Source organism: Zingiber officinale, chromosome 11A, assembly GCF_018446385.1.
Source record: "Zingiber officinale cultivar Zhangliang chromosome 11A, Zo_v1.1, whole genome shotgun sequence".
Taxonomy (NCBI): Eukaryota; Viridiplantae; Streptophyta; class Magnoliopsida; order Zingiberales; family Zingiberaceae; genus Zingiber; species Zingiber officinale.
Window position 1 is genome coordinate 95,397,435 of NC_056006.1, and position 26,982 is coordinate 95,424,416.

The following is a 26,982-nucleotide window of genomic DNA, read 5'->3' on the forward strand; positions in this document are numbered from 1 at the left end:
CCCATAACCGCTGCTGGCTTGGAATTTGTAGGAAGCATTGCAATGCTTATATTTTGCACACATTTCTCCCGATGTAAGAGGGGTATTTTTAAAATGTTTAGTGAAAATAGAAGACTTTAGAGAAGGAAGTTCCTGAATCTTAAAAGTAATTATATCGATACTTCTTTGTGTTTCAGGTGTCAGATTTGGAACGTGCTCTATCTTATCATCTGTAGATTGAATGTTGGGGATCCTCCTCTCACGGATTCATTATTTCATATCCCTTCCGAGTTCGTGATGATGCACTTTCACGACCCCCTTCCATTGTAATTGAAAATTAGAAACGAAAGCGTATAGAGAATATAAAATTGAGATTAAGAGTAGAGAAAATGTGTGTGAAAATGATAAAATAAACTCTCTATTTATAGAGTTTGGATAGTAATCGCCACTAAATCATAACCATTGATTAAAAATAGGTCAAATGATCCTAATCGTTGAAAAAATACTCAAAAAACCCCCCTCCCCCAATGGCTAGGAATCGTCGGTTACCGGCATGCCGAATTGGCAATTAACGGGCAATCCGCTGGGATTGCATTTAAGGAATCGGAACTGGCCTGACAAGTTGTCGGGCCGGGTCCGATTTGACGCGACGAACAGGGTCAACGGGCAACCAACCCGTTGACCCGGTTACGGGCTCGGGCTAGATTTGACCCGGGTTCAGTTTAAACTAGACGAACACATAAAAACTGATTTCATGTCATTTCAAGGTCTCTAGGTACATCAGTCAATTTCAAGATCGAAATCGGCTGATGGACATAGAGAAATTGAAATGATATGAAAATAGTTTCTATGTGTTCATCTAGTTCTCCTAATTGGTAAAATACTATTAAATATCAATTTGACGCGAGAGCAGTGATTTTTTTTAAAATAATGGTCGAATGAACCTAAATAAAATCAATGTAGGTTCATTCTGCCAAAATTGGTTGATGGACCTAGAGAGCTTGGAATGAAGTGAAACAAGATATTATGAGTTCTTCTAGTTCTTATTATTATATCAATTCTCTCAAACATCAATTTCACTAAATATATTGAGAGTAGTAATTTTTTGAACATGAATTAATTTTTTAGATACATTCGTATTTAAAAAATCATTGCTCTTAATATATCAGATCAAATAGATGTTTTATATCATTTTTACAATTAGGAAAATTAGACTAGATGAATACATAAGAACTGGTTTCATGTCATTTCGAGGTCTCTAAGTCCAACAATCTGTTTCAGCCAAAATTGACTGACGGACATAGAGATCTCGAAATGACATGAAACCAGTTCTTATGCGTTCGTCTAGTTCTCCCAATTATAACAATACTATCAACATCAATTTGATCGAGTATATTGAGAACAATAATTTTTTAAATATGAATTAGTTTTTAAATATATTCAGTTAAATTAATGTTCGATAGTATTTTTATAATTAAGAGAATTAGACGAATATATAGATATTAATTTTATATTATTTCGAGTTCTCTAATTTTATGAGTCGATTTTAATCGAATCAATGATTTTAATCGAATTGATTGATGAATTTTTTCAAATATACATAAAAAATCAATTAAATTGAAAATTTTTTCCAATCGAATTATTTGAAGATAAGGATAAAATAAAAAGTGGATATATGATTTGATAATTTTAAAATTATAATATGTAATTAGGATATTTTGAAAATTTATCTACTGGATTCGATTTCGATCTTTCTTGATTGCCTCGTAGGAACAAAATAAAAAAAAAAAAAATTGAAAAAAAGTGATTTCTCCCCGTAAGTGTTTGTTTAGCCTTTAGGTCAATCGAGTTGATCTGCTTCATGATATTGACGGTCGTGATTAATTCTCGCTCCGACTTCCTGGCTATTCCTTCTTCGTCGTCGCCATTCCTTCTCGACCGCGGACGGATTCCAGACGAATTACTGGGCGGAGATGTCTCGCTTCCTTTTTCGCTCGAGATTTTTCTTCTACTCTGCTGCGCCCGTGCCCAAATTAAGAGGTTATTATTATTATTTTATGGGTCCGCTGTGCTACTTCGTCATTCACATTGAGCTGTCTCTGTTGGCGCTGTTGTTCTTTCTTGATTTCATGATTCTGCATAGATTGAAGTATGGCTACTGAGACTGGAGCCTGTGCAATTTTAGGGAAGGAATGATAATGTTGTTGTTTTCTTTTATTTTGGCTTTTTTAGTTCATGTGAATGCCTGTTTGATAAGTAGCCTGAGAAGGATTGAAATCGCTAATTTCTAGAGTACTTCTTGTGCACGGAAGGTTCACTATGTAAATGTACAATTTTTATTGTACTTCATGATGGAATCTAGAACACAGTTGTTTCTTTGTTTGTAGGAGGTTCGTGGTGGCTACAAAAAGTTGGAGACAAGGAGTTAGGAACTGGATATCTGTTTGTTTTTCTGTTTCCGCTTTTTGGTTCTTCTTTATAAACAACAAATGAAAGGAACAGCTACTTTACCAGAGAATACTTGTGCTAATGAAGTTTGCTTGGAAGGGTTATCTAGGAGTTGACTAGGATTTAGAGGAGTTAATTAAGGATGCATCATTGCAAGTCTGGTTCTTATTGCTGAATCAGAGACTTCAAGTGCTATTTTAGGGGTCATTGGATTCAATTTGGGATAACTTTGAGGCTAGATAAGCTGTTTGAGGATTGGCTTGCACAGCAGCCTCCACTGTTGATTCTCCACTGACAAGAGGAACAACAGTGACTCCCTCTTTCCCCCTTCATAGTCCTGATAGCAGCAGTCCGTATTCATGCGTCTCAATTCTCGCAACATGCCCTTTTCCTGCACAGCGGGAAGTTCTATTGTTTTCCTTCTTCTGGAAGTAGTGAGTTTATGTTCATGATGGTAAAAGCTTGTACTCCCATATGTAAGATCTTGTTTCTTGCATGGAATTTTTGTTCTGTTGACATTGTAACACGTCGTTTCCTTGCTGTCTTTTTTCACCCTCAGCAACTCAGTGAGTGAGGGCATTCTATAGCAGTGAGGAAGCTTCTTCTCTGACCTACAACAATAGATTTAGCATTGTTTTGAGTAATTGTAGTGTGATTCAAACATATTTCTCTTCTCTTTCCTTTGAATCATGTGAAATTGTAAGAAAGGGTGATGGAAGAGTTGGCGAGAGTTGGTATTGCAAGTTGTCATGAGCAAGATAGACAAGCAAGGTATACAATTAAGGGATGTTGGTTTGGATGATGTTTCACAATCAAGGTTGATTTTGTAGTCTTGATGTTATTTATTGGTTGCCAAGTTAAACAGTTTATGACAATTAACAGTTTAGAGAAGGGTTATGTTGCATCGAGGGCTTAATTTGGTTGCCTGTGTTAGTTGGGCCAATAAATGGTGGTTTAGTTGTCGGTTGGTAAGCTGGTGGTGAGAATAAAGGATGGTGTCATGGTGGTTTGGTATTGCAGATAAGGGCAATACAGTTGTTTAGTCTGATGTTTGTATCTTTGGGGTGGAATTGGGAGGTTGGTTTAGACTAGGAGCAATCTGTGAGGAGATAGGTCATAGTTTGGTATACTGATTCTTATAGAAAATCCTAATGCTATCTTGTTTCATTGTTTGCTTGTATTACTTGTATTATTCTTTTGCACTTGGGTTGCTTTTGTTGGAGATGTGCTTCATGCTAGATGGTTTTGTATGTTGTTAATCTCATTGCTTATTTACGAATTTACTTGCACGCTAATTATGTCTTGTTATTCTCTACTATTATCCTTACATGCTGATTTGTATATGGTAATTTAGGTTGATCTACATGCATTTTTATTCTTGTTATTTATCTGATGCAGTTTCTACCATGTGATGCATGCTGATAGACTATTACCATAGGCTAAGACATTGGGACATTAGATATAACATAATATCGCATTGTATGCCTTTTCTGTGAATGATGATTATATTTAGATAAAGGCTTTGGTCTATTAGGATTATTTCTAGACCATTTTAGTAGTTGTCCATTGTGTGATGTGTTAGCCACATTTGGTAGTCTTACATATATTGCACCACTCTCTATTTAGAGAATGGGAGAGTCTATGGGGTTAACCACACATTAATCTTTGTCTGCTTGCCATTATATTCTCCTCAATTATTTCTTTATGCTGCTTCTACTTTTGAGAATTTTGGGATCTTACTATTTAGTTTTGTCTATATAATTAGGCTTTTATATAGTTTCTTGTTTGTGTCTCTTTTAATTTTGTTGTTAGTGGTGTATGACTTTGTTTATGATCTATTGGGTTCTCTATGAATTGTTTATAGCTCAAATAGTTTTTTAAAGCGACAATTTTGGAAAAATTCATTGTGTATTTCTTGTAAATGATACTTTTGTGGTATAGTTGAGTCTGATTTAGCAGCTGATGCATAAACTGGTGCCCTGCCTTTGTCGGTTCCATGACATACCAGCACTATTGGAGACCACTCGGGGTGTGCTAAATGAAGTAATAGTAAAATGGATTTGGTTAACAATGCTAATTTTGAATGATAGTGTAATCGGTAAAGCTGGTAAAGATCTTTGTGACAACCATGTAGTGCTCTAGCATTCTGATGTAGCCATCATTTTTCATTTGGTGAGATCTGAAGATTGAATTAGATCCTGTAATGCTTCTGCAGGCAATTGCATCTTACATCTCTGCCAACTGAAGCATTGTCAAAGGAGGGTAGAATAATGTCAGTGGAAATAATAATAATTGTCCCTAGTAATGAACAACTACAATTATCTCATACATGTGGTGTCTCATACGTGTATTTCATTGATTTTTCTTTTATGTAATGAAAGCATGTTAACTTGTTGATATATCTAGTTCAAATAAATAGTCATTATTGACAAGTTTTAAATCTAAAATTCAATCCAGCTTATGATCTTAATTTTATACAATTTTTCTATATCCTAATGTTTTCACTTTCTTTTCTTGGTCTTCAATTTTAACCAAGAACGTTTATGATTTTGATTTCAGGTCTTGAGAAAATAGTGAAGATATTTATTTCCTTAAGAACAAAAAGCACTTCACGTTTTGTTTGTAGCTCACATGAAGTTTATGGATGGTACCAGTTGAATAAATTCTATTCATTGCAGGTAGCGGGTTTTTATCTGTCAAGAAATTGGACACCTATTTTTATTTATATTCATTTCCTGGCTTGAGGCATTTGAGCAATTTTCGGAGCTCTGGGAAGTTTGACTTGACAGACTTGACGTAAGTGGAGAGCATTCAGTTATGCTAATTATTTTAATTGGTAAATTTTCAAAGTAATTTTTTGTTTGTTTTATTCAAATCAAGCTCAGGTCCTTATTCTCCCTCAAGTCTGATTCAACACAAGACTGAAAATAAATACAGAGCCTGTTTCAAATAAAAATGCTATACAAGAGGGAGATAAAGAAGAGAAAAAACTTTACATGATTACTTTTCTTTTGTTGTTTTATCAGATACAATAATTAGTTTTTTTAACAAAACAACCTTGCAATGATACGATCTTCTGTCTATGTGCCACTTACTATGTTATCAAATTTTCAACTGAGGAATGATTATTGCAGATTCTGTTTTTGGCTGCAGACATCCTCATACATGGTACCCTGTTGCTCGTAGAAAGAAGCGGAATATTTTTTTGCATGTTGGACCGACAAACAGTGGGAAAACATATACTGCCCTAGAGAGTTTAGAAAGAAGCTCCTCAGGTACAGTAGTAATTTTTAATATTTAGACTTTTGTTCATAGGGCAACAGCGATAACAAGTTATAACCTCCAACTATTTGAGTATATTTTCATGATGCAACCACATATAAAGAGGTATAATTTGTCGAAGGTGTATATTGTGGACCTCTAAGATTGTTGGCTTGGGAGATAGCTCAAAGATTAAACAAAGCAAATGTTCCCTGTAACCTGATAACTGGGCAAGAAAAGAAGGAGATTGAGGGTGCTCGACACAGCTCTCTTACTGTTGAAATGGCTGACATCACTAGTGATTACCAATGTGCGGTTATAGATGAAATTCAGGTGTGACATTGATCTTATTATTACTTACTACTTAATGATTATCAGAATCTATAAAAAAAATGATGTGTTTTTAAATCAAAACTTGCTACACATGTTTAAAAAATAAATATGATGTCTTACCCAAAGTTCAAGAAAGTTTAGTCTTATTAGAGAAGATATAGTCGCATTCAAGGATCCCTTCGCTTTGAAGGTGTTTTAAGAAGAGACTAACAAGCTCCTGTTACAATATCAACACAGTTACCTTCTCCTAGATGCTCATTATGTTAGAATTTATAGTTTAGTCTCACTTGGGATATTTAATCTTTAGATATTTCACTGGGTTAAACCTTATTTTCTGTTAATGATTTTTGTTAAACCATAGAGTGGATCCCTTGTCAATAGCTTAATCTCTAGGGCTAGGTGGTTCTTCAATCATATTTCTATATGACATCTAAGCACAAATTATGAGTTGAGATCCTGGCTTGTTCTTTTGTGCCTCAATTTTTGAAGAGCTAATGAGTCTGTCGCTTGCCTTTATAGCAAAACCTTTTGAGATAAGTGGTTAGTTGAATCGTCTTTAACAGTTCTGGTGCTTCTTTCTTGTGGCTTATGCTAACATGCAAGAATATTTTACTTTTTAGATGAAATGTTTTTCCTGGTATAAAAACTTATATCATCTAGTATTTTCTCCTTCTTGAATCTTCAACATTATTGGGTTGACAACAAAGTCATAGTATTAACCAGTCCTGCTGTTTGATTTGATTGGTTGCATTATATGAACATACAGTGATGTTACTCTAAATGTCATATTTGCATTTATATTTGTTCTTATTCTGGTTTGGTAGATGGTGGGATGTAGGACAAGGGGATTTTCATTCACACGAGCACTATTGGGAATTTCTTCTGATGAAGTCCATCTCTGTGGAGATCCAGCAACAGTTCCTCTTATAAAAAGAATACTTGAAGTGACTGGTGACGTGATTAAGGTACTTAAGGTTTTTATTATTACAGAACACTAAACTTAATAACTAATTACTTTTATTTACATGTATTTTTTTAAAGATATTTTGAAACTAATTAATGATTTAGACTTTAGTTAGTTCCTACTCATTTCCCTCATTTATGCTTTATGACATATAAGATCTGACTCAATGAAATAATCATTCAAGAGAGTAAGTGTAATTTTAATGCATGGCTACTGCTAAAATGGTGCTAGGCATGGTCACATGCCTGAACTGTACCCCTATAAGTGAAGATTTTGTCTTTGGAGTTTGAGAACGGGCACCTAGTTGCAAATTAATGCTTGCCTGCTGAAGACAAAGGCCTCCCATATAGTTAAACTTTACCTGTTTTCTAGTCTAGAAATGAGAAGAAGTGCATCAGTTGCTTCAAGGTCATCATTCTACTTGATCACTTGAGTAGAGTAGATATGCTACTTTTGTTTTCTTCTTCTGGAACATTAGTAGATGTATGTATATTCAATGTTATAGTTGCTTGTTAATTATCAAATATACTTGGCCGCTCAAACTATATATACATTTCTATTTTCTCGTCAGATATGCAGCTGGCATTAAAAATTTGTTTTATGATATTCGTCGAACTATAATATTTTCTTTACCTCTGTCATTTTACTCTTCTGTGACGTGCAATTTTCTTAGAGGTCGTTCAACCTCTTTTATTAATGTGTCACCTCTTCTACTTATCTGTGCTCAGGTACAACATTATGAGAGATTGTCTCCATTAATTCCTCTCAAAGTCCCTCTTGGATCTTTCTCTAACATCAGAAAAGGTGATTGTGTCATAACTTTTTCACGACGTGAGATATATCGACTAAAGGTTAGATTTTACTTTATGCATATTTCAAGTTCATAAGTTTGAAAAACTAGATTCCATTTATTTTGATTTGTCAACTGCTTTATAATTTTCCTCACATGCAACTTTGATGCTTTCTTTTAATCTATTCTCTACACTTTCATAATATCTTTGAATCACAGAAGTCTAAAGCCATAGTTCTTGGGTAAAATCCAGTGATCCTTACAGCCATTTTATTCTATGACAGCAGCATCCTGGTTTTGGGCATACATTGTTCAATGCTCAAACTGGTAATTACAATGTACTGTGATGCCACTTGGTATTCAACCACTGTAGTCGACCCAATGCTAAATGTTCCAAATTTCATATTTTATATGAAATAATAATTATTACAACAAGAAGCCATGAGTTCCAATGATTTAGAGTTGGCTTCGCGGATCTAATTCGCTTGTGTCAGTCAACCAAGAATATGACATATTACTATTTCAGCTTATTTCAATTGTCACACCACATTGCGTATCAACATGTAGTTTTCCTTCTTTTTTTTTCAATCTGAGTTGCAATATGTGCATTCTTTTATTTTTCTACTTTATTACATTTGATGTTTTCACCTCTTTTAACCACTTCAGGACACTTTCCTTTTGTTGCTCATCAAACTTTTATGGTTCTCGTCAACTATGTCATTTGTAACTCTCAATTATCTCTCTGCAGACTTTTTGCTTCCCACCTAGTTGTAAAATTTGGAGTTTGATTCATGTAGTTTACACATTGTTGGATTGACATGTATGAGGGTCATCATATGTTGTAACATACTTTTTTAGCACAATGAAATATAAAATCAAGAAAAATAACTGTTGTGATTGATGGAACCAAGGCCAAGCTTATAACTTTTTGTATCGGCAGTCTACCACCTTGTCTTGGCTAAGGTGGGCACTCCGTGAAATATCCTGGGATGCTTTGGGGCGTAGTGTGGCATAGATAAGGGTACCCAAGGTAATCCCTAGTTGAACTGGTACATAAGCTCCAATACATGGTAGAGTTTCTAAACTATGCAGGCCAATTTCACTTATCAACAAGGGTTATTGGAACTCGTTCTCTCTAATAGGTCATCTTCTAATAGTTCAGATGCATAAGCATAGAAAGATGAACTGTTATTGTTTTATTTAGTACTTGTACTTTATTGTAGAGAGATCTACTAGAGGAACACTCTGCAGCATGCTTATCATTTCCCTTTTCATCTTTCATTCTATGAGAGTCTGATATATATCTTGCAGCTATCTATATAAACATGTATATTTTATCCTCATCACATTCTGTCAACTTTCTTCTTTTTATGGGTCTGCAGAAGAGAGTTGAGGCTGGAGGGAAACATCTTTGCTCAGTAGTCTATGGTTCATTGCCACCAGAGACTAGAACAAAACAGGTGCACTTTCGTTAGCTCTCATGATCAATCTTATGTAAAAAGTTTTCTATACTGAAATCAATGGTGCATATGGTCAAAAGTTAAACCTAATTTTCCAACTTGTTTTGTTATTGTTTTATCAGAAGTTGACTTAGCCTTCTTAGTTTCTTTCCTTTATTTATAATGTATAACCTTATGTATTTGAAACTGGAAGCCAATTATGCAAATTTTATTAACATGAACCAGAGATTCATATCCCCATGTCTTTGCTCATAACTCATAAGGCCAGTTGCAACTGCAGATGCATTACTTAACTTACTTGCTTTTCAGCTCACAGTTAAGCAGATCAGTGGATGACAAGATGGAAATTTGGAACCAGTAACTTGATACATCAATCTGTTTGATAATGGCCTGTATGATATGATTTAACAGCAAATAATTGTTTTGTTCTTACAGTGTGTATCTGTAACAAAATTTATACCATAACTTAAGTTTCCCATCCCACGGCAACATTAATATGCAAAGAAAATTCAAAGTCTTTTAGCATTCAGGAATTACAATCTATAGAATTAGGTCCAGCAATATTATACATAAGAATGCATATAAACAACACATGCACAGCAAGGCTATGGACCACAAGTTATAGCAACGAAATTCACAACGCCTCACAAATATGAGGACATGACACACTTTAGGTTGTATAGTCAATAGATTATTCATAGAAGATTTCTGCTAGCTTTTTTCATTATATAAATTGGATTTATTTCCCTAAAAAAGATTAACTAACTTTACATCAAATACTTTTTCCCCGAACATCTTAACTAGTTTGATACTTTGATATCTTATATTGTTACAAAATGATACAACACAAATTTCCTATATAAAACAGAACTTGCTTTCTTCAAGTTAACCAAAAATTGTGCGTATCTATGTTTGAAAGTGGCAACGACATCAATTTTCAAGAGTGAACATCATAAGCTATAGTAATTTTTGCTTATTCAGGTGACCATTAATGTTGGAGTCTTGTGCATTTCTAGTATAACTATGGCAGGCATAGACCATTTTCACTGAAAAGTGTGTTGACATCTTGCAGGCCACTTTCCTGTTTATTAGCCAATTGAAATTCTGAATCTTGCAGGCTAAAATGTTTAATGATGAGAGCAGTGAGTTTGATGTTCTTGTAGCAAGTGATGCAATTGGGATGGGCCTCAATCTCAACATATCGAGAATAATATTTTCAACGCTCGAAAAGTTTGATGGTGTGCGCACTAGAGATCTCACCGTGTCGGAAATCAAGCAGATTGCAGGTATCACTTGGTTTCTAGGTCTCTTGATTTCTATTTCTGAGAGAATGATGATCATACTTTTGTCTTGCTAATAGATCAAGATAAGAATGGTGACTCACTAACGATTGAAGGTCAATAATCATTTTGAACTGTAGTTAAGTAGATACTTTGTAGCAGTCATTGGGAACCCTACCATCCATGCTAGGAAAAAGTTATGCGATATATTTTGACCATCCTAATTTTTTTTTACAGCTTCTCGTAGATTTAGTAAATGAAAGAAAATATATTCACTTGAAATGCTTTATCTCATTTTATCTAACCAAAGAATCAAGCTAGATTATAATCAGGGAGTTAGAGGGGCACATACAATCGGAATGAAAGTTGGTAAGTGGCAAACAAAAAAAGGGATTTAGCTTTTGAGGAATATATCATTGTTGATTAGGTCCTCAATTTTCTGGAAATCCTTCATCATCTGGATAGTTTGCACACCTACCTTGGAGGTGGTCTTGCTTCTGAGAGTTTGATGGTCTCCAACAAGAGCATGTTGTGGCAGCAGCAGCAGCAGCAGCAGCAGCAGCAGGCCATTCTAACTATAATTCTTAAACATTTTATTATCTTGAATCTTGATTATTTTGGAATAAGGTGACTTGTATGAACTGCTGGTATAAATTTCTTTTAGTAACCCTACACTTGGCAAAGACAATTAATGGTCTCATTAATGCTGCTACATAGTAGAAACTGTTTATGCTTGGTCAAGAATTCACAAAGATATCTACATGAACTTCTAAAAATGGCTAGTCATATGAATATCTTAACTTTGAGGAAGGTAGCACACATTCCAATGTTGATGCCACTAAAGTTGACTGATGTTAAAAAAAAAACATGGTATGCTAAAAGTATTGTGCATTTGCTTCTAGTCTTGTTAAATATGTGCTTTAAGAATTTTTATTACTGTCTTATTCGAGTTAACTGGAAGATCCAGAAATTGTGTGATATAACAGGCTCCAGCTTGTTTATTTGCATCTGCTGCATTCAGGTGATCCAATATTCCAGCAAGGTTACTTGAATGTATACATTCAATTCCATGTGATCAAAATTTCAAATAGGTCTGGATGTATGAATTTGACAAGTCACTCTTGAAGTTGACCTCCTTACCATATACATAGAAATTTGCTAGATTGTGTGCTTTCAAATCTCTTCCTAATCGATTGTTCTCTTGAACAAATATGCCAAAAAATATTCAGTTTCCTATTTTTCGAGTTATTTGATATTGCATTATTGCATCTCCTTTATTTAATTTACCCTCTGCATCTCATAGTATATTGAGGATCTTGTTTTAGGAAGGGCCGGGAGGTATGGATCTAAATTTTCCACCGGTGAAGTAACTTGTATTGATGCTAAAGATCTACCTTTGCTCCATTCCTCATTGGAATCTTCATCTCCTCTAATTGAGGTAATTTATTTGCTATACTTGTCAAATTAGCCAAATTTATCTCAAAGTTCAAGGGGCAATATCAGCTTTTAAGAATATTTGGCTTTTGAACCTAATGTATATGCATGCATAAAATATATTATCACTGTTCCTCCTAATATCATTTATTTTCAGATAAGCTGATAGTCTGATAATTGTCTTCCTTGTTGAACTAGCTGCAAAATCAGCCAGTGGATTCACTGTTTTCGGATTCACTGTTTTCTTTCATTCTGGTGATGTCAATTCTTTTATGAAGTAGGGGTTGTAAGTCTACATTTCTAGTGTTTCTCTGAAAAATTAAGGACCATAAGGCCATTTATTGTGGGTATTTCTTCTATGCTAAGCTGCATCATGAGCATGAGTACAATGGTGTCAATAACAATAAAACTAGACAAAGGGTAGAAAGGTCAGTTGGTTGGCTTGGACCATAGGATGAATACAAGAGGTTCCAGGTTGAAATGAATCTGCCTGAAGGTTATCATGGTTTCTTGAAATAACACTACTTTATAATGTTTATCAGTCTGATAGGTCAGAATGGAAAGAAAACAAAGCTATGTTTTGACCTTGTAGTATGCTTAATCACAATCACTTTAACTTGCTTGCACATCTGCGTGGGTATCTCAGTGTTCTATTTATTTGTGAGCTAGCTAAAAATTTTAACTGTTTAGATTAATGTTACGCAACCGCAAGTGCACGATTTCGTCGTTAGTAATAAAAAGATATCGAATCCACAGGGACTGTTGATTAAGCACTAGTTAACTTCGCACGGTGAATTATCTAGACAAACGTAAGATTGGTTGTAAAAGAGAGTAAGAGAAAAAGAAGAGAGAAGAGATGGTGGATCTTGAGAGGGGTTGAGCTAAGAGGATGTGAGAGATGGTTTGAGGTTCGAATTCTAGGATTTTGGTTTCCTTGTGATGTTAGGCGATATTACATAGATTGCTTAGTTTCTATCCTCTATGCTCATGCTCTTGTAGGAAGTTAGATGTATTACCGACTCTCCCCTGCAGTGGATAAGTCGGCATGATCTCTTACTCCATGTCCTATGCTACTAAATGGAAGTGATTCCTATGAAGTCTGTTAGCGGGGCAGCCTATCACTGACGCCCCTCGGTCATACAACACAGAAATACACTAACACACAATAACATAGAAATAGAAAAAGTGATTATGACCGATCCCCTACTTCCTTGTGGAGATTTGCTTCTCCTTTTAAGGTGATACCCTAGACGTCCGTTAGCGGGGCAGTTTGTCACTGACGCCCCTTGGTCATATGATCTAGGGTATCCTTCTACGGGATTAACAATTCTACACAACCATTTGATAAAACATGCAAAAGATATATATAAACTTCACACACACATTTCATCAAACATGAACAAGGCATTAACAAGTCATTGAATAGAAAACATGGCAAATCCACATAGTTTTACATCTCCATCACATTACAAATACTCCCTAATCCTAGAAAGGAGATCTACTCCATTGCAAAGGAAGAACAACCCCAAAACATAAAGTAAAGCATACTTACAACCCTAGATGTAGAAGAAGGGGAAAAAGCGATGCTTGCCGATGTTTCCGATGTTTTGGGGATGCCTCCTTGCTCCAGAGATGGACGGATCGTCAAAGGATGGAGGTGAATGAAGCTCTAGGGTTTCTCCCTTAGGGGAGAACCCTTCCTCAAGGAGAGGGACGAAGCCCCAAACCCCAGATGTCTGAAAGAATGAGGTTCTTGACCCTTTTATACCTTCTCCAAACTGTCCAGAAAAACCAGGATTACAGGGTCCGGTAAACCGGATTTTTCACACCTTAAACCAGGTTTTCTCGTGATTCACCCTGAACCAAAGTTGTAGCTTTTGAAATTATCTACAATCTGATACTTGGATCGAGCCCTGACTTCAACTGAGCCGAAAGTTATGGCGGTTCAAAAGTTTGCAGTCTGGGCGGAGGTCTAGAGAACCCGTGGTTGGGAGACATAGCTGTGCCATTTAGCACGGGTAGACAATGCTATCGCTTTGTTGGATCTGAAGCAAAGTTGTAGACCTTGAAGTTAACTACGTTTCAGTATAAAGAACAACCCAAAACTCCAATCGAGCGCAAAGTTATGGCCGTTGTACGATCAATTTGCAATCTGCCCAGAATTCAACATAGCTCTGTTTTGGCGTGGCAAGGCCGTGTGGATCCACACGGTCGGCTTCTTCTTGGCCTCGGCTCTGGTCACACGGCCGTGGCCTTCTTCTTCTCTGCCAAAGTCACACGGCCGTGTGGATTCACACGGTCGTGGCTTTCTTCGCCTCTGGAAAGTTGGCACGGCCGTGCCATTTGGCACGACCGTGTGCCGCTTGGCCACAGGGTATTGACACGACCGTGTGGCTTACACGGTCGTGGCTTGAGTTGCCTCTGGTGGGGGAGCACGGCTGTGTGGGTCACACAACCTTGGCTTGATCTCTTCCAAAGTTGTTCTTGTGTGCGTTTTTGCTCCATTTGCGCTCTAATATGCGTCCTGTTAATCAAAATATGAAAAGAGCAGATCTCCGAACAAAATATAATGAAAGTATGTTATTATAATGAAAGAAGGTACAATAAACATAGATTATACTCATGAAATATAAGTAGATGTGCGTCCAAACATGCATAAAAGTGTATATAATCTACGCACATCAATTAACTATTATTCTGGGCCAAACTTGAGGATTGCTTCACAGATTTGCAAAAGCATACATTCTTGTGTACATGACTAACTCTGTTCTCTTTTTACAAATTTGCAACCATTGACTAGATGTGAATTTCTTTTTATTCACAAGGTAAAAAGATATATAAACACGTTGATTCCATGTGATCTTTATGCATTCATTATTTCATTTGACTAATTTAAACTTTCTTTCTAAATCATATATGCAGAAACTATGTTATCATGTAGTATTCTTCATTTCCTGTGAATATAATTTGTCTTCCTTTCACTAACCTAAAAGGCCAAGGATGTTTGAGGAGAAACCAAAAAAGTCTGATGGATGTAAAATTGGTTAGAAAAAAAATACTAGTAACATATCATCACTGGGTCATTTTGAATGTGATATTATAGTTATGGTTGTTTGTCTAACTATATATTTTCTTTTGTTCTGCAGCGTGCTGGACTGTTCCCAACATTTGATCTTTTGTCTTTATACTCACGATTGCACACCAATGTTGGATTGCACGATATATTGGTGGGTAAAGTTCTAGTTTTCTTTAGGATTTTCATCATGTGTTTCTATGAATGGTTTGGAGAATTGTGTTATGATCGAGCTTTTTGCGCCTTTGGCATCATAGGAACACATCTATATCTTTTTTGTTAGGAAATTCTTGTACCATTGTAATGCAAGGTGCAACCAATGATACTTTTGTATTCCCCAATTGTCTGTAGTGGTTCTCAATGAGAATTCCATTCTAGTATATGTGAATCAGGTGCTAGCTTTATTAAATGTGGTCTAAAATTGAGTTATTCTTTAAACAAGGAGAGTTGCTAACTTAATTTAATCATGACTTTCAAGATATAAATTTAGATATCTAGATAGGTTTTGAGGATAATTATCAGCAAACAAGAATAAGATCTCTTAAGGATCTATACCTTATTGGGTTTGAAGTGTATGCGCTTCATAAATATCTGAATTGATTTCATGTCTTATATCAACTGCATGATGCATTCTTTGGATGTAGTACAAAGCACAATAATGATCATGGTATTCTTGGCAGTCAAATTTTGATCAGTAGTTACATGACTTTCTACTTAATTTCACTCAATAAAAATCTTGTTACTCATGGTCTGTTACCATCAAAGTAATTATTTTTTTTTAAATAAAGAACAAACTGTGATACTAAGGATATCATAATACCTCGGGACAATATTCTAAAGTTTTGTGAAACTTCCATGTCCTTTAAGGTAAAGGAAAAAAAAAATATAAGACTGGTAAAATATCTATTATGCTTTATGGGTTGAACTGTTGGGCATAAGTACTCTGTAAATCTATGGGTTAAGTCAGTGTTAATATTTTAAAAAATGTCTTCTAGATGTTATAATCAACAACTTTTTACCCAACCCAGTCGATAAGTTTTCAAAATACTCAAATCACGTATTATAGTTTCAAAATTACCAAATCACGTATCCAATTCTATTGGAAAAATAAATCTGTTGAATCAATTTCATTCTATTTGAAAAATCCATCAGTTGGTTTCGACCAAAATCGGCTGATGGACCTAAAGATCTCGGAATGACATGAAATTAATTCCTATATGTTCGTCTAGTTCTCCTGATTGTAAAAATTCTATCAAACTTCAATTTGACCAAATATATTGAGAGCAGTGATTGTTTGAACATAAATTAGTTTTTTGGATACATTCGTGTTCAAAAAATCACTGCTCTCAATATATTGCCTCAAATTGATATTTGATAGTATTTTTACAATCAAGAGAACTAGACGAACACATAGAAACTAATTTCATATCATTTTTAGGTCTCTAAGTCTATCAGCCGATTTCGTCCGAAACCGGTTGATGGACTTAGAGACCTTGAAATGACATGAAACTAGTTTCTATGTGTTCGTCTAGTTCTCCTGATTGTAAAAATACTATCAAATATCAATTTGACGCAATATATTGAGTGCAGTGATTTTTTTTGAAACTATAGCTGAATGAACCTAAATAAAATCAATGTAGGTTCATTCGGCCAAAATCAGTTGATGGATCTAGAAAGCTCGGAATGAAGTGAAACCAGATCCTATGAATTTTTCTAGTTTTTATGATTATATCAATTCTCTCAAACATCAACTTGATCCAATGTATTGAGAGATTTTTTGAACATGAATTAATATTTTAGATATATTTGTATTTAAAAAATCGTTGCTCTTAATATATTGGGTCAAATTGATATTTGATAGCATTTTTACAATCATGAGAAGTAGATGAACACATAGGAATTGGTTTCATGTCATTTCGAGGTCTCTATATCCATTAGCTGGTTTTGGCCGAAACTAGCTAATGAATTTTTTCAAACACACAAAAAGAAATCAATTTCAGTCGAATTGATTTGAGGATGAGGGTAAAACAGGAAGTGGGTACGTGATTTAGTAATTTTGAAACTATGATACGTGATTTGGGTATTTTGAAAACTTATCTACGGGGTTCGGTAAAATGCTATATAATCAAACAAGTTGAATCAACTAGAGGTGTAGGTATGAGATGAATGTAGATACAAAAAAAAATATTATATAATAATATCTTAATCATTTGATATATGAATCAGTTGTTATGGTTACTCTTGTTTTTCTACAAAAGTAAATGAAATTTTAGCTTCTAGATCATTTGAAGGATAAAATTCATATAGATGATGATATACTAGGAGATTGAGTTCAATGATGTAGGAGGATTCATATAAGAAGACTCCACTTAGTGAGATAAAGGCTTGGTTGTTGAATCATCCTAAGGTTCTTGTTTTCAGTTTTCAAGATACTATAGAGATACCATTTCCCACGGTTTCTAAAATTAGTATAAGATTGATGATACCTAGTATAAAAAAATAAAAATAAAAATAGTATAAGATTAAATACTATGTCTATCATATGTATTATGGTTTTAAATTCTACATTATTTAATGCAGGAGCAATTCTTGGAGAAGGCAAAAATCTCTTCTGATTACTTTATTTCTGATTGTGAAGAAATGCTAGTAAGTAGCCTTTATGAGAGCTTTGCGAAGTCCTTTCATATGGATCATCCATAATTTGAACTGTATGTAGAATTTCAAAGGTGATAGAAAGGAACTGAGCCATGAGCCATTGGCTTAGTATAATTTAATGACAACAAAAATAGTAGTCAAGATCAAATTATATTGTTTCCAATCAATAAGGGATTACCGCATAATTCATATTTGTTGCTACAATTGTTGTTACCGCAATTTTGAGACTGGATACCAGAATTGTGAGGTAAACAATTTGTTAGTATATTCAGTCACAACAATAACAAGAAGATTTTTTTTTTCTCAATTTCTATTTTTCCTTTTTCTGTTTCTATATATCTCTCTGTCTACATTAAGAAAAATGATTTCTATCATTCATTGCTCTAAGAATGGAACTACTTCAATATGATTCCCTCCATTTTCTTTCATTGGAATGAGTTGAAGACTTTTCCATTCACTACGAGGAGCAAGGAAGCAGCAAATCAACTTTTTCTCATCTATCCATCAAGCCATCAATTACCCTAGATTTCAACTGTTTATTGGAGAAATAAAATAGTTACTTGGGTCTTCTCCGTCATTAAATTCTGTCTATGGCCGTCTTTAGGTGCGCACCAAGGTCATCCTATTTTTTTTAGTTTTCAGGTCATATCAATCTAGTTTTAACATTTGAGTCAACTTAAATGCATATCTGAATTCCTTTTATGCAAACATCTAGTCTGCTGTCCAATCTTTTATTATTTTCTAGCACTTAGTTTAAGCAATTCCATTCAAAGGCGTGTAGTTTCAAGTTTACTAAGAGTTTTTTTGTCAACTTGCTTGACACTGTGTGACCATTTTTATGGCAACAGAAAGTTGCAGCTGTTGTTGACAAGTTGCCCCTTGGATTATATGAGAAATATTTATTTTGTATCAGGTATTCTTTTTAGAAATTGTGCCTGTACTGCTCATAATGTTTTACAGATAGTTAATATCATTCTTAATGATTATACTTCTTTTGCAGTCCAGCTGACATGAATGATGAAATTGCAGCCCAGGGTTTAACACAGGTAATGATACTTCCCCTTTATCTCAAAATCATCTTAATTAGATATCAGAAACTGACATTTGGAATATTCTTGGAAAAAATAGTTTGCTGTAAATTATGCAAAAAAGGGTGTTGTGCGTCTCAAGGAGATATTTACACCTGGAACACTGCAGGTGCCTAAATCACAAACTGCATTGAAGGAACTTGAATCTGTTCACAAGGTTAGTGCAATTGATATTTTTATTGGACATTATCTGACACCTTTTCGCACAGAGGTAAATCTATTGGCTAACTAATTAACAACACAATAGCTTTGAATATCTGACTGAATTTGTTTTTGTCATTTCTTCAAGCATAATGTAGTTTCATATTTTCAAATTGATTTGTTTATTTCACTCTAAGGTAGTAATAGTTAAATACAGCAGTTATTTCAAAATCCATGAATCGTAGATCCTTTAAGACCAAATGTTTGTTTCTTCTATAAAATGACATGAGATAGTTTACTAGACATTGTTAATATATAGAACTATAGATTATCCCTTTTAATTGCAGAAGTGTTCTGGAAGAACATTATAGTAGAGCTATTTCTATACTTGCTAGTAGTGGTAAATAAAAAGATATGCCCCAAATTAAGTTATTCATTTCACATGCTTAGCTTGGACAAGCCCATTACAATATGCACTAACATGAAGCATAGATTGGGCCTTTCGTAACCTCCAGCTTTGTAATAAGTGGATAGCCAACCAACTTAACATATATTAAACAGTCTCTGCATTGCCGTTCAGCAGAATCATATTCTTTGGAATAAAATAAATACTCCACTGTAATCCTAGGTGCTGGAACTGTATGTTTGGTTGAGTTTTCGAATTGAAGATTCATTTCCAGACCAGGAATTGGCTTCCTCTCAGAAGGCTATTTGTAGTTTGTAAGTGTTGTTCAAGCATTGAAGTTTGATGAAATTGTCTCTTTGTGGTTGTGATAGAGTTTTCTGTGTTTGATACTTCAAGGTTAATTGAAGAATTTCTGGAGAGACTTGGATTTCATAGGATGCTAAGAGGGGGATCACTTTCTCTGCAAAAGGATACTCAATCGTCCATATTGTAAGATGATCGTTTGTGTCTTTGTGAAGAATTGTGCATTCTCATTTGGTTTACATTGATCTTTATGCTCTTGTTGCTTATCTCTGCACATGTTTTACTCTATAGCCATACGTATAGTTTGCATATTCCAGATTTTTATACTAATTTCCATCTCATCATCTTTTATATTTCAAATGGTTTCTGATGCATAGTAATTCTCTTTTAGGCATTTCATTCTTTAATATTTTAAGGCAAGCCTCATGTACATAGGTTGCTATATAGCCTGGCACAAGGACTGAAGTCACGACAACAATGTTTCTAAATGTATGGTTAAAGATGCATATAATTTCCCTTCATAAGATTAGACAGGAACCTAGTGGATAAAGAGAACTATTTGCCATATTAATGGAGGTTTCTCCATGCTTGAGTGGAGTATGAAAGCGTCAGTTCCTTTCAAGCCTTAGGCTGCATGCATGCATATGCTCAATACATTTTCGATTTATATGAGTCTTGTTTAATCTGTCTTCGGAAACATTAATTTTCTATTGCTTTAGCAAGATCTTTCGAGTCATTCCGACTTCCACCCACTGGAGCCAGGAATCATAGCCCACCTGGGCTAAAATTGTCATCCGGGCTAAAAGTTCTTTTTCTCCCTTTGAAAATCCAAAATACAAGGGGTGAAGAAGTAAAATCAGCCTAATCACCAACTGGACCCCCCAGGCTATAGCCCGGGTAAGCCAATGTTTGGCTCCGCCATTGCTTCCACCAAACTGTACATTATTTATTTACCAAGAGAACTTTGTTAAGAATATTTTGGCATGTTGTTATAGACTACTGTTAATTGACTGTGATACATATACTATGTGAGTTATAACAAGTTTCCCCATGTTCAGTTGTAATGACCATGTATGTTTATATTTCAAACTGTTATTACAATGTTTTAACAGGCGCAAGTATTTTCCACGGCTAGAGGCAGAATCTCAGTTGGAATCAGCTAAAAATTGAAATTATCTCATTACCTCATGTTGGCTCCTGTAGTTCTAACCACAGTCGAAAATCATTTTGCTTGGGCTTCAGCAATGATGAGCCCGATCAAGTTCTAGATGCATTCAAATCATGTTGCTACAGATCAATTTTTACCTTCCAACTATCAAATTGACCCCTCTATGCTGTGTAGCAAGGAAATCATCCAACAAAGTTCTGAATGCAATTAGGTATGCTTAATAAATGCTGGAAACATCCTACTAATTGTTTCCTACACATTTCTTCTCGTGTTAAATAATTTATTTCCTCGTTTGGAAAATGGTTATTGACCTGTTTGTTGCCTCCAGGTTATAGAAGGGTTACAAGAGAACAACCAGGCGCTATACCAAGCTTTTAACTAAAATGTGATTTGCCAATTGGATAGGGACTTTCAAAATCTCCATTATTGTGCAATAGAAATCAATGTAGGAAATGATACCTCTTATTCGTGAACATCATGCACAAATTTAATTTATTTGGACAAATATGTTTGTATCAGTTAATCTCATTGTGGCCAGCATGTGCATAATTCATTTCCTGAAAAATGTTGATGGTCAATTTAAGGAGAAGCCTTTTTTTTTTCTGCTTGTATGACTATTGATTCATCCATAAATTCTGCCTCTGGTCGTATAAATGAAGCTTTGCCAAGTTGCATGAGTGAATCTTGATGTTAGAACGGTCATTGGCCGTTAGGTAGAAGAAGAAGCCATTAAGAGAGTAACAGAGAAGCAAGTTCACAAAACTGAAAGCTATTTCTTTGTCCTTTGGTACTGAAATGAAACGGAGTCATGACAGATGAATATGAAATCTCATCTAGAGAAAAATTGTCATATAATAAAAATTTCTAACTTGGAGTTTAACTCTTGGTTACTAAGATTTCCAGGAATCAGTCATTGTTTTGAGAGTTTATTAATTTAATTTGTTAGAAATCCCTCTCACTTACCTTGTTTGAGCTTTGCTCCAAGAACTAAATTCAGTAAACCTGTTTCTGTAGAGATCGAATAATGGGCATGGAGTATTACGACATGCACAGGGGAGCAAAACCTTGTGGCGAACCAGAGGATCAAAATGATCAAAGCTACCCGAGAGAAGAGAGCGGAAGAAAAAAAAATTATAAAGATGAAATATTAAAATTGATTGTTCTAATTAGGATAGCGATTATTCTATTTGGTAGCATAAACCTCCTAATGATTTCTTAATGTGCAAAATGGTTTAACTAATTAATTAATTGATAGACTAATTAATCAATTAAATGACTAATATTTTTTTTAAAAAATTTTCTTTGCAGCCGCCCGCTCGCTCAACAATCATTTGATCAATTAATCTTTTAATTAATCAAATAATCTGTCAATTAATCTTTTATTTAATTAATTAATTCTCATAGTTAATTAAAATAATTAATTATTTTTTTAGTATTTCATCAAATTCTAAAAATTGATTCCAATTTCTTAAATAACTTTTCATCGCTTGATGATTCCACATTCATATTCATTTTTAGGAACGCACCTCGTACAAGAGCTAATATTTTATTTAATCATATGTTTGATTAACCTTTCATTGTTTAAATAATCTTATGCATTGATTTTTTTATTCATTTGAAAAATTGATTTAGACGATTTATTTATAAAATATTCGTTATATCTCGCTATTAAATTTACTGATTACTAAAACTAATTTTTCAATATAAACTCCCTGTCCTTTTCTAAATTATCGAGCATGATCGATTGTAATAAATAATTATCCTTTTTTCTATGTTCTTTAATTAGAAATTATTTGTCTATGGGGTTATGATGTCTATGGGGTTATGATAGAATATCTAGATTATCATTTAGATATTCATGGTTTGATCCCCAACTATAATATATTTATAGGAATTTTTTCTCTAAACGAGGAGCGTAATCAAAGGATGTTGGATTTCTAGGTTGATCGCCGTGTGCGTTTCCCGATTTACCCTGGTATCAATAAACCGGGTCAATTATTACAAGGATAGTAAATGACACTAACTAGGATTATTAATTTTTTAATTAGAAATACTTGTTCGAGCATGATCAATTGTAATAAATAATTATCCTTTTTTTAATGTTCTTTAATTAGAAATTACTTGTTCCGGGGTGTGGTGCAATGAAAGGGTGCAAAGTATTATGATTGTTATATATCATTAATAAATTAAAAGATGCATTTACTGTTGGATCGAGATGCGCTAGAGGGGGAGTGAATAACACTCGTGGCTTTCACTTTTCGGTTTAAAGCGATCGAGTAAACGCAGCGGAATAAAAGAAAACAATACAAGAAAAACACACCAAGTACGCAGGTTGGTTTTACTTGGTTCAAAGCCTGTGGCGACTCCTACTTTAAGGCCCACACTCATTGAGCTTTTACTTTGGGCAATAACTATAATCGTGCAAAAGGTTATAAGAGATTATTACAAAACTGTACTGAAAAAGCTATACTAACAACAAGGAATTGAAACTTCGCAGCTTCGGGTTGTCGGGGTCTGTTGTAGCTCAGCCGGATCATCTCGTTAGCAATGCGTTGAAGAAGGATCGCCAAAGCTGTGTTGTCACAAGCCTATGCTCGAGACATGCTTATATAAGTCGTTGAGGGCGCCTTCAAGCCCCTTGAGGGTGCCTCCATTACCGGTGGATTCGTAGCGTGGATGAGCTTTGACTCCTTCGCAGCCTATCCACCTGAGGGCGCCTCCGATGCCCTTGAAGGTGCCTCCAAGACCGTCCGAGGTGCCTCAGCACTCCATGAGGGCACCTCCAACTCTACTGCGTGCACTCCCCAACTCTTGCACCCGAGACACCTTTAAGCTCCATGGAGGGCGCCTCGGGTACTATTCATCCGAGGTAAATCATGCTATTTTATCCCTGCAAGATATGTTAGTCCCAAAATACTAAGCATACCTTGCAACACAAAGTTAGCACATAATAATACCATAAATACGAATATCTGAGTCACCGGACTTTCTGGTTCTGACTTCAGATTTCCGACCGAAAACCTTAGGTCGAACCGATGCCTATTGTTCCCTCAGCGGAGAATGCGTCCTCACCTACTCCACTCAGGAGAGTATACCTGTTGCTAGATCGGTCTTCCAGATCGACTGGACTTTTGCTCAACGTCCGAGGCTCCAGGACTTTCTGCTGGATGTCCGCTCCACGACCCATCCAGACTTCCACCTGGTTCGCGACACTAGGACTTTTCAACCTAGGGTTACCTCCCCCTAGGATTTTGCTCGAAGCTCTCGACCCGCCAAGACTTTCCACCTAGGGTTACCACCCCCTAGGACCTAGGATTACCACCCCCTCGGATTTTCTGCCTGCCTAACCGCAGCTAGGACTTTTGCCTAAGATACCTTAGGACTTTTCTTGTAAACTCATTCAACCACATTAGATCACAAATAACCTTAACTTTGAATCCTTTGACATTATCAAAACTTAGGTTCGATCGTCGGATGCTTCCCGCACTAACAATCTCCTCCTTTTTGATTATGACAACAAAAATTCAAAGTTAAGTAAAAAGACATAAAGAGTAATGCTAAAAATAATTTAAGAACAATGCAAGCATAACTGAATAAAAGTGCAAGCATAAATGAATTGAAAGCGAGCATAAATTTAAGTTAAAAGCTCCCCTTTAATAACAACTCCCCTTTTTAGAATTTTCTTTATACTTGACTTTTAGATTTGAATTTTCTTATACTCTCCCCCTTTGCCATATATCAAAAATACTTTGTGAGGGAAGGAGAAAGAAAAAATTTGATTTATCAACAAATTGATAAAGACTAAGTTTTAAGGGTGATAAAAGTTTAGCTTATAAGAACTTAGCTTTTAAAATATGAGAAAAGAAACTTTAGCTAAAACTAACTGACTTAGTTTAATAGGAGGTTGAATAAATACTTAAAATATTTTGATAAACACTTAGTTTTTAGAACAAATTTTCTTGTGAGAATTTTTAGCTAAGTAAGTGAATAGATAAAAAAAAATTAGTACTTAGCTTTAAAAAAATCTTTTCTTTAAAAAAATGTTTTGCTCAAAAACTAAGTTTGGAAAGCAATTTAGCTAAGGGAAAGTTTATTGATTTTGAAAAGTAACTTAGCTAAATTTGAGTTAAAAAATATTTGATAAAACTTTAAGAATATTTTTTTTTTAAAAAAGAAACACTTTTACTTAGTTAAAATTTGAAAAGTACTTAACTTAAATAGTATCAATTTGTATAACTTTAGCTAAATCTACTTTCACTTAGAACCAAAAATAGTAAGACAATTTTGTAAAAAAAACTTAGTTTTCTTTTACAAAGTCCTAAAGTCCAAGCATGAGTAATTAAAAATTTAAACTAAATACCTAATTTCCTTAGCTAAATGTCTAACCATTAGCTACTAGCTGTTTACCTAAAAGGTAATAACTTTCACTTGGTTAGTCAAGTTAAGTGAGTGATTAGTTAGATTTGATTAAGACATGATAACTTGACTTGATTAATGTAAATATGGTATTTATTGCCCAGACTTACTGTGATGTACAGATATAAGCATTCTGAAGTTTAGGTAGTACCCTATGCATCTCACACCATTATAAGTGTTTTCATACACAAGCAAGGTAATCCTAGTATGCTTGTGAGATGCTCTGGCTGAAAACTAGGGGTATATGCTTTCTAGGGGGTAAATTCCTAAGCTAAGTCCAAAATTTGAAAAACTAATAAAAATTGGAATTTTAAAAATTATTTTTCCTAGAATTTGAATTAAAAGTATTTTGAAATTGCAAATGAAGAATAAACACAACCCCTATTCTACTAAGCATATCCCTATTTGTCTTCTAAGTGCACTGAACTCAAGTTCAGGTAAGGATTTGGTGAAAATGTCCGCCAGGTTTGACTTGGACTCAACGTAGTTAAGCACAATGTTACCCTTAGCTACATGTTCCCTTACAAAGTGATGTTTAACTTCTATGTGCTTATTCCTTGAGTGGTGAATTGGATTCTTAGTTAAGTTAATTGAACTTATATTATCAATGGAAATTTTTGTATTTTTATATTCTAGTTGATAGTCCTTTAATGTATGCATCATCTATAATAGTTGAGATGCACATTCCCCTAAGGCTATGTACTTAGCCTCAGTAGTGGAGAAAGCAACACAATATTGCTTTCTACTTGACCAACTTACTAGGCACTGACCTAAGAACTGGCAGCCACCACTTGTGCTTTTTCTATCTAATTTGCACCCAGCATAGTCCGAGTTAGAGTAGTCGATTAGGTCAAAGGTGCAAGTCCTAAGGTACCAAAGCCCTACATTTAGGGTTTCCTTAATATACCTAAGTATTCTTTTAACATTTGTTAGATGTGACTCTTTTGCACAAGATTGGTATCTTGCACACATACCTACTGCAAATAGGATGTCTGGTCGACTTGCAGTTAGGTAGAGTAGACTTCCTATCACACTTCGATAGTATTTTAAGTCTACTGATTTTCCTTCTAAATCAGAGTCAATTTTAACATTTGTAGTCATTGGAGTACTTATAATTTTTGAATTTTCCATTCCAAATTTTCTAATTAACTCCTTGGCATATTTTGTTTAAAAGATGTAAATTCCATCTTTGGTTTGCTTGATTTGTAAGCCTAAGCAAAAGTTGAGTTCTCCTACTAGGCTCATTTCAAATTCACTCTCCATTAATTTGGTAAATTCTTTTAGAAATTTAGTGTTGGTTAAACCAAAAATGATATCATCTACGTAGATTTGGGCTATAAAAATATCTTTTTCTAATGTTTTTACAAATAAGGTTTGATCTATTTGACCTTGCTTAAAACCTTTAGATATTAGATAATTTGATAGTCGTTCATACCAAGCCCTAGGTGCTTGCTTTAGTCTATATAGGGCATTTTTTAGCCTAAAAATATAGTTCGGGTGGTCCAAGTCCTCAAATCCTAGGGGTTGACTTACATATACCTCTTCTTTGATAAATCCGTTTAAAAAGGCGGATTTACATCCATTTGGAATAACTTGAATCCTTTGTGTGCTGCATAGGCCAACATCATCCTAATGGATTCAAGTCTTGCTACGGGGGCATAGGTCTTATCATAGTCTAACCCTTCTACTTGACTGAACCCTTTAGTTTCTAACCTATCTTTATTTCTTACAATTTCACCCTTATCATCCAATTTATTTCTAAATACCCATTTGGTGTCAACTA

General features: G+C 34.7%; 1 protein-coding gene across 2 annotated transcripts; it reads left to right on the plus strand.

The window, feature by feature from the left end:
- The first annotated feature begins 1,819 nt into the window (after window positions 1-1,819).
- On the plus strand, window positions 1,820-21,904 carry LOC122031870 (ATP-dependent RNA helicase SUV3, mitochondrial-like). Of its 2 annotated transcripts, none has more exons than XM_042591064.1 (18): window positions 1,820-2,019; window positions 5,106-5,223; window positions 5,581-5,702; window positions 5,831-6,021; window positions 6,846-6,986; window positions 7,714-7,836; window positions 9,158-9,235; window positions 10,353-10,521; window positions 11,841-11,953; window positions 15,096-15,176; window positions 17,603-17,668; window positions 18,526-18,590; window positions 18,678-18,723; window positions 18,806-18,922; window positions 19,535-19,626; window positions 19,709-19,801; window positions 20,728-20,994; window positions 21,798-21,904. In XM_042591064.1, exons 1-17 carry the CDS (start codon window positions 1,953-1,955, stop codon window positions 20,783-20,785), a joined length of 1,740 nt encoding a protein of 579 aa, XP_042446998.1. In that variant the 5' UTR covers window positions 1,820-1,952; the 3' UTR covers window positions 20,786-20,994; window positions 21,798-21,904. The 2 variants fall into 2 exon arrangements, with proteins under 2 accessions (XP_042446998.1, XP_042446997.1); XM_042591063.1 differs by lacking the exon at window positions 21,798-21,904 and adding an exon at window positions 21,112-21,386.
- Window positions 21,905-26,982: the final 5,078 nt, after the last annotated feature.

What these genes read in the sequence shown, in the direction of transcription:
- LOC122031870 (XM_042591064.1), top strand. Translation starts at nt 1,953, where the DNA reads ATGTCTCGCTTCCTTTTTCGCTCGAGATTTTTCTTCTACTCTGCTGCG. An exon ending in TTTAGAAAGAAGCTCCTCAG is followed by an intron (nt 5,703 to 5,830) that starts GTACAGTAGTAA and finishes AATTTGTCGAAG; the next exon opens with GTGTATATTGTGGACCTCTA. An exon ending in CTTCATCTCCTCTAATTGAG is followed by an intron (nt 11,954 to 15,095) that starts GTAATTTATTTG and finishes TTTGTTCTGCAG; the next exon opens with CGTGCTGGACTGTTCCCAAC.